The sequence below is a fragment of the Loa loa genome (assembly GCF_000183805.2).
Source record: "Loa loa unplaced genomic scaffold supercont3.117, whole genome shotgun sequence".
Classification (NCBI taxonomy): domain Eukaryota; kingdom Metazoa; phylum Nematoda; class Chromadorea; order Rhabditida; family Onchocercidae; genus Loa; species Loa loa.
The window spans coordinates 24,643-33,668 of record NW_018108297.1 but is presented as its reverse complement, the minus strand read 5'-3'; the positions used below and the strand labels follow the sequence as shown (position 1 = coordinate 33,668).

The 9,026-nt window shown below is 29.9% G+C and overlaps 2 protein-coding genes across 2 annotated transcripts; one reads left to right on the top strand and one right to left on the bottom strand.

Annotated features, from left to right (window-relative positions):
- Positions 1–1,898: 1,898 nt before the first annotated feature.
- On the bottom strand, positions 1,899–2,138 carry LOAG_10148 (hypothetical protein; the record flags this gene model as incomplete). Its single annotated transcript, XM_003145675.1, has 1 exon — positions 1,899–2,138. One exon carries the CDS (start codon positions 2,136–2,138, stop codon positions 1,899–1,901), a length of 240 nt encoding a protein of 79 aa, XP_003145723.1.
- Positions 2,139–4,215: 2,077 nt separating this feature from the next.
- Positions 4,216–7,398, top strand: LOAG_10147 (hypothetical protein; the record flags this gene model as incomplete). Its single annotated transcript, XM_020448102.1, has 4 exons — positions 4,216–4,222; positions 4,474–4,592; positions 5,060–5,218; positions 7,174–7,398. 4 exons carry the CDS (start codon positions 4,216–4,218, stop codon positions 7,396–7,398), a joined length of 510 nt encoding a protein of 169 aa, XP_020301725.1.
- Positions 7,399–9,026: the final 1,628 nt, after the last annotated feature.

Here is a 9,026-nt window from a genome sequence, read left to right as displayed (position 1 = left end):
TTAACATTCAGTCGAAACATTCTCTTATGTTTTGTCTTTGTTTTTTTTTCTTCTGTGTAATAATAATAATTAAATGTTTATTTTGCAGCGTGTTTTTCTTTTCCTTTCGAACAAACGGGTGACAATGAATAAGGGTAACTTGGAGGAAGCTAATCGAATGCTCAATTTAGCTCTTGAAGAGCTTAATTTTATTGCTGACGGTAAATGATTTTCACTATTCGTAATTTTAATTATCGTTTTTAAACAATAAAACTTGCAGAAATTTGCTTTTCAATTATAATGCAGCACTGATTTATGATATTCTGACGTTAAACTATTTATCATAAATCCAATTTGTCGTCATATTTTCTAAGCGGGAAAAGGAAATGAAATTCTATATGAAATGATATACTCAATCAATCAACCAGTGTATGCTTCTTGTTTTTCTGTTCCAAAAAGCGAAGAATAACTGTAATTCTTTGAGATTTTTGAAATTTGATATCTTAATCATAATTTTCCTTTATTATAATCACATGCTTTACCTATATAATAAAAAGTAAATAGTACCAAAATATACGAAATTTACTCTCAACCATTCTACGCAATACACGTGAAGAGATTAGATTGGCAGTTGTTGCTGGCCAAAACCATAGTTTGATAGATGTGATGAAATTTGTTTTCGGCTAGTTATCTTTGATCACGTTGGTGACATGCGCTGATCTCATCATTGAAATGGATCAGTTGCTCAACTAATTCTATTGACTTTTTCATGAATGAATTTCCTTTTCTTACCATTAATGTTTATTTATTTGTTTTTTCCTTCATCTTTAAATATTTCAATTTTATTTTTAATAATTTCCTTACGGAGAAAAAAGGATGGAAAATTTCTTCCCTCTTTCCTCATCTAAAGATAAATACATTAACTTATATTCCATTTACGTTTGTTACTATTATTACTTGAATAATAAGCCCTTATCATCTTTTAACAATTGTAAACTTTTTCCTTTCTTTTCTTTTTATTTTTCGAAATGCTAAAGAGAATTTTTGATTGATGTACTTCAGTAACACTACACAACATACTATTATGCTTTCTTTTCCATTCTTTTCCCCCCTTTTTTTCCAAATAATGTCACTATGATTTAAATTAGTTTAATTCTTGTCATTTGTCAACTAATGTCACTTAATTCATTTTACTTGTCCCCATCTTTCATCATAAAACAATTGAATAAGGGCTATTTCGAATTGATATGACACAAGTCTACACAATGTCTCAATGAATGGCTGACAAGCGCATTTCTCAACTAAAACTTTTTCATTTGCTATTCATTTCGTTTTAAATATATAGTGATTTCATTTACTATTTAATTCAATGCTTTTTCAATTCCCACTCTTTGCATCATTACTAAATCTGAATATGAACAAGCAATATCCAATTTTATGTGTATATATATGTATACACATATACATATATATATATATATATATATATATTTAGAATCGAAAAACTTTTAGAATGCATAGTCTGTCGGATCCATTTCAACAACTTTCAGGATATTCCGGAAAGCGTTCTGTACTTTGGTATAAAATGAATTTTCTAGTATTTTCTGGATTTCTCTAATCTGTTATCATTCTGCATTAAACATCCTCGGGTACGCTTGTTATAGGACGTTTATAGTTTTATAAGAAAAAAAATCAAGGGAAAAATAGAACTTTTCAATTTGAATTCAAAAAATTTCAAAAAAATCAACGACTGATTCACTTACATCAAAATGATTATGGTCACGTTATTATCAATGATTCAGACATTTTCATAGATAATACATTCATTTGATTTTAAACAATTTTTTCGTTATTCTTCCAAAGGCGTTTGACAATTTATCGATTCCTTCTTCTCCCACAATTGGTCGGTCGGTCGACCATTATTCCATTGCTGTACGTAGGTATATATATGTGTGTGTGTATGCGTGTGTCTGTGTCTGTGTGGGTGGGTGTGTGTACATGCACAGAAGATGTATGTATGGTTGTGTATGTCTGTATGCGTGTATATGTATGTGTGTATGTGTACGGTTCTGTTCACCATTATCAACGTTTACCACTTGAACGATACGATCAGGTAACCATACAATTGCTACCGTTCCCAGATCACATTTCATAAACATTTTGAACTTTTTTCATTCTTAAAGAGTTTTTTCTTTTTTTGCAACTTCACTAAACAAATTATATAAATGATTGAGATGGGATATGATCGTGTTTCATTCTCACTTACCTTAATAGTATTATTGATCGAAATTTTAGATTGAAATATCTCAGTTTCGAACATTGTCCCCCAACCTTCTCATCAAATGACTTCAATTCTCGATCTGTCTGTCTGCTCGAGTTGATTGCCTGTTAAAGTTGTAAATGACAAAATACACTTATCGGCATTATTCAATTCAAATTTATATAATGTTTCATTTGTTTCCAATTTAATTAATTTTATTTTACTTACCATCAATGTTTTCTTTTCGTAATTTCTGATAGTTTTTTCGGAAATTCCACTAATTTCCTTAATATGAACAATTCACTACTTCGTAAACTCATTTTCCTAAAATTAATTTTCAGTCATCTTTTCAATTTTTTCGTTTTTTTAAAAAAAAAAGCTCATTATCGCTTGCAAGAAAGACTGAGTTTTCCTCATTAATTGTCCGGTCTTTGAAACTTACATTCTGAATAGCCTATTTTTAAGTTGTAGTAAGAGTATATGCATATTGCGTCATTATTATTTCATTAAGACATTGGTCAAATAATAAGCTAAAATTTTCCTGAAAAATTCAGTCAAATTATTTCAACAGAACGTTAGAACCGGCAACAGTTGACAATATTGCAGTACAGTAGAAGATAGATGTCCTAAAAGCTTTGTACAACTCATAAAGGCATTGTCGCATATTGGTTAGACTCTAAGTATTAGTAAGTTGATTTAGTAGGAACGGTTATAGTAGTTAGTACCATAAGCCTGAACATTTGGAAGATTCGTTTCAACAGGTTAGAAGAAAATAGTCCAAGTAATCCTGATAAATTCAATCAGCTTCTTTCCTTAGTCAATGTTTTATTTTGAGTTCTCATTGTTAATGTTCCATTTTACGTTTTCCGAAGCTTTAAAGTTTAATGTTAGATTTAGCTCAACCGATCAAATTTTGATGGTACAGAAGTAAAGGTACGATACGAAATTGACTTAGTCAAACTATTGGAAAAGTCTTTTTTCTTTAATTTTTAAAAGACTTTTATTTGGGGGTAAAAAGGAAGGACATAATTTGTCACCATCAAGTTCTGTCACTACTAAGTTTCATCTTTCTTTCCCAACCGTATGCGACAATTAATTAATCAATTAATTGTTCATGACGTTACATATCTATCTGTCAGCTAAAATACCATTGTTGTAACTTGATTTTGTGTTTGCAGTCAATAAAGAAACGATAATTCATTCCATTTTGTATTTCTCTCCTTTCCTTTTTTATATTTCTAGTTATGATGTTTTTACTAAAAATATTGAGTCCCTTTTTTTTTTCCTTGATAGTTCGAAAGCACTTTTTATTTCTTCAAATTTTATAAGCGCAGTTGGATGATGTATGCATTGACTACCTATATCATGAAACGAAATGCACTCTAGTTGAAGTTAAATAAGTGAGTTCTTTTGACCGTTGGAAAATGGTACATTTATCAAATAGCGCATTTAACGCGGTTACTTCAAAAGAAAAAGTGGAAATTGCACCTGATTTTGAACTCGAATTCATAATAGAATGAATACATAGTTGGATGAGATTTGGAGGGTATAAGAGGAAGTAAGGAATGAACTGTGATGGAATTAGATAGGAGCTGTGAAAAAAACATTGAATTCTGTGGCCAACTTTCTGATCGGGTCGATAGCTGAAAATAGATATATGTGGCCCTATAATCATTTTTCTTTTTTTGAAAGGCACGAAATGTTCATAGTTTGTTGGCATTGCTAAAAATTGTGTATGTTTTTCAGTTATTTAAGCTTTTATTAAATTTGTCTAAGGGACTTTTCCAATTAATGACTTTTCCAATCTACTAATTGAGTTAGCATAGGGTCGTTAAGATGGATTTCTTATAAGACTAAAGTTAAATTTTAATAAAGACCAAGCTTTATACTTTGCAGCTTGATTAATTTGTTCCAGATTAGTCTCTTTGTTTACTGAAAAAGTAGCAATTATCATTGACAACAAGCCTTTCATATATATGACTAGTTCCCATGATGTAACCTTCATAGACTATCATTATTTGCATTAATTATTCCTTTCATTATTCCTGCTATTTATTGATTCCCTTTAAAATATCAAAATTTAACCTCATTCTGTAGTCATATTTTTGGCTTGCAATCCTATGAATTTTGTTTACTTTATTGAATTAGAAATTGAATTAAAAAAATGGTCCTAACAGTTCACTTTTATATTCCGATTGAAAATTTAAATTAATGGACATGAGAAGAAATTTCAGGTGCTGAACAGAAAAGTGGCATTGAAATTGCCAAAGCGGTTTTTCAAACGAAACGAAAAATGGATAACAATGACAATACCGCCTCAGAAAATGCTAATGTTGCAGTTAGTGGTGTGCAGGTGTGTAATACATTGCATTTGTCTCACTTTTTCTTTGTACAATTAATTTCATTCTATTCACAAAATGTTCATTGATGTTCTGAAAATTGCCATCAGAACCTCTGTATAGCAATTCGATGAAATCGTCCTCAAATTTTGGAAGGCGACTTTCACATGACAACGTTTTCATTCACATGCAGAAGAATTGGTTTGACTCTAATAAAATTTTTCCTTTTTTTTCTTTTCTCTTCTTTAAAATTTCATAAAGCGATACTTTTGTAAAGGCAGAAAGAGTTGACAGAAGTCTTTTTCGAATATCAAAATTAGAAGGAAACCATTGGAAACTTTCGAAATTACATTGCCTTACATATTTTAATTCAGTCTACAAGCTACAAACATGAGGAAATTTTGAAAATATTAGCGAATAATTCCTGATCCGTTTGCGATCAACATGTTACAAGATATTTTTCTAATTAAAATTTTTGCAGACATTAAATTGGAATTCGTCGGTTAATAATTGGATGGATTATGAAAATGAAAATCATCGAGATTCTGGTACAAGTAGCAGTGACGGGATACCTACGTCGGATGCTCCTACCTCATCTACTACCTCAACAAACATCAGTATTTTTGATACCCTTTTACAGGTAAAATTAAGCTATTGTACGTATTTATGGGGTACAAAAATTAAAAGGAATGATTTGTCTTTAGCTATGTTAATCATATTATTTAAATCAAAACTGCTTACTTTGTTAATTTCAATTTTCACAAAGTACCTTGATAGTCTTAAAATAAATATTTGAAAAGAATACAGTTTAAAATCATAACTGATTTCTATGATGCTTATTTAAACCTATTTTGATGATGACAAGTGATTGTAAACACTCAAGTAAAAGGAGACTTGGTAATCCTTAGTAGTTCCTATCATAGATAGGTACATGATTTATTTTTAAGTAAAACATGATTACGTTGTCACAGGTTGAGTGACATCACTGTGATAATTACAATACATCATGGAACATCTGTTTGAGGGTATTCAAGTAGGCCGGAAATGTAATGTCATATTTTTATCGCCGAAAATCATGCATACGGTCCCGAACGACCGATTACCCAACCATCTGCTGGACCGAACAGAATGGCTTAGTAACATGAGTCTATTTCGAAAAGCTAATACATGTCCATGCCTAGTGTGCAGCTTGCACCATTATCGATAGACACGTTGTAGCGGATGATCTGATTATTCCGATAGTATAATTAATGCACTTTACATTATTTCATTTAGCATTGCTGAATTTCATTTCAATTATAATTTTCTCGAAATGGAAATAAAAATCAAACTCCATAATTAGAGGAGTTTCTGTACAAAATATATCGTAGCAGTAAGGAATCCTTCAAAAGTTGGTTGTTTACAATATCGTTAGAGGTTTACACTCTTCACGGAGAGCGAAATAAATGTCATAAGGATTTTACACTTTACTGTTAAATTTGCAAGTTCAGCTGACTGGTCATTAAACTGCATTACTCATTTGTGGTACAGTACCCCTTACTGACGGACACTACAATTTTTATGTCTTTATTTAAACCTTATTTACGATTTCATGCTAGTTGAATTAATTAGCAATGAATTTACTAATGATAATCGGATGTTTTTCTATTCATGTGAGATTACTACATGTGCAACTTATCTTTTTTCTTATATCTAAAAAGTTATCAAATCAGCTGCTTTGCATAGCATGGATATACAAATAAGTAATCCTTAAATTAAAAATGTGATGCGCAACACATTTTTAGCATATAGATAGCAAAAAAAAAAAGAAAAAAAAGAAAGAAACACAAGTAATTATAGGGAAAATAATTAACATGATTCATCACAATTACTGAAATTGACTTTTGAATAGACATTTATCCGAACTGTCAGTCTTCGAACATCACACTTTTCAATTGACATTACACCGATATCAAGTAATGTCAATTAAACAGTTTGCTTTTTCCCACTTCTGATACTATCTCAACTTTACCATTGCCATTTGAGATGGATTAACAGCAGTGGTTTTGCGGGACGAATTAATACTTATATTTCTGAAAGTTTTCGTTCATAAGGCTTTGTATGAAAGAGATTAAATGAATTTATCGACGGATAACACATGAATGAAAGAAAATATCATTGATATAAGAGCTGATATGACACCGATTCGTTGACGACATCTAATCGATTATTTGACGGAAGATGCATAAAAGAAAAACAAATGTTTTACTTTATTAAAAATCATGTACAGCAATACAATTATGTACTACAATCAGTGCTAGATCCTGAAACTGAAATGCAGCCATTTTTTGGTGAGATTAGAATACTTTAAATGCTGTTGTTCTCTCGAGTGCGGATTTGTTAATTTGGCCAGTTCTTGTTTTACGAAACGATAATTTTCGGCTTAAAATGTCAATAGAAATATTCTTGGTTGAAATGGTGCCAAATTCCAAAAATTGCACCGAAACAGATCAAATGAATGATAATTTCGTTGTCTGAATTATGTACTTATATTTAATGAATGTATATATTCGGTATATCTTTTACAACATTTCTAGTCATATGAAATTTTTTAAGGCAATTGATCGAAATGAGATATCGAATAGGCTTGATCTAGAAACACGATTAAAAATTATGAATTGGTTATGTGCCACGGAGGAGATTAACAAAGTGGTAAGTCTTCGTTTGAGTTTTTACATTAGAATTTCTTCCGTAAATTCTGCAATTTTAACTTCAACGATTGTAAAAATAAACATCGTAGTGGATCTTATTGATGTAAATGATAGTGAATCCTCAATTTAACTGTTTTAGAAGAAAAGGTGAACAAATCATTTAAATAATATATTTATTGTTACCACCGAAGATTTTATATACAAAAAAAAAAAAAAGAAAAAAAAATAGTGATAAGGAAAGAAAGGTGATGAATGTGTTTAGTGTCACTTTTATCTCTTTAATCTTTATTATTATTATTATTTGAATCTTTTTTTCCTCTATTTTTATTTTCGATTATTTTGATATTAATGATTACTACATTGTACTTGATTTTAGCATATAAAATTTGAAATTTTACCAGCTTCATTCTTAAAAATCAGAAATGGTATATAATCATAAGCACACTACACTGTGTTTAACATTGTGTTTATTTTATGGAATTATAATTAATAATTAAATTGTGCTTAAATTTTTTGAAGTCAAAAAACACTACAGCAAAATACCTTCCGCATCTTATTATGATAGTGATATGGAAATTGTACTAGTTAGACATTAATATATTGTTATGAAACGGAATTACTGATAGCTAAATGATCTTAGATCACTGTCATCGATCTACCAGTCTTTTTCGGGAAAGTACGGAAGACAAACTGAACTAAATAACATGACTATTCTTGATTTCGGGACATTATATACTCTCATTAATAATTGTAAAATAAGCTCCAGCTTAATTGATTTGATTTATAGTTTATAGGAGACAAATGACTACGTTGCGTTTCATAGGTCTGTATATTATTGTTTATTAGATCAAGTTTTCTTTTTTCTTTTTGTTTTTACTTCACCTAAGAATATATAGTTGAATACAGAACTACTCAATAGTGTACGAAGAAAACACGAAGTGAAGTAATTGATAATAATAACTACCCCTCATGTGAACGACCGGTAATGATTTATCAATTATGATTGGCAATAAGAATGTCAATTTGGAAGAATTTATAATTTTATCCGAATCTTTTTATTTACTCTTTTTCTTTTCATATATTCAAATTTTGTGCTAGGAGAGGAAAGATATAAGGGAACGGAAGTATTTTTTGATCGGAAAAAGATACCGCCATTAGTAGTTTGCAACAAATGACGAGGAGATATTATTTGGTTTTTTATTTCTGAATTTTATCACCTTGATAATTATATCTAAATTTTATGCCGTATTTGTATGCCACCAACTATTAGTTAACATAAATAACAAAAATTTTAATGAATTATTGAAATGTTTAATTGTGTATTATTAATAGTACGTACAGTTATTATCATATTTGCGTATTGGAAAACTAAATTATTAAATCTGGTATCTTAATATCTTCAATATCTTTAAATCAATCATTTTGCATTAATCAAATCAACTAATACGATCATTTTTAAATGAAAGATTCAATATCCGATTAATTCATATTTCTATCTCATACCACCTGCAATTTATCATCTTTCCTATTGTTGTAGTGCCATCGTGCTAACAAAATTATTATAAAACTTTTAGATATGTTGGCATTTTATCATACGTATGGTAGCTTGTCGGTAAGGAATTCCGTTTTAAAAATTTTAAGCTCAAATTGTAAAGCTAAGGAATGTTCATTCGTGGAACAGTTGCTGTTGTGGAATGTGTGTGTGTGTGTGTGTGTGTGTGTGTGTGTGTGTGTGTGTGTGTGTGTGTGTGTGTGTGT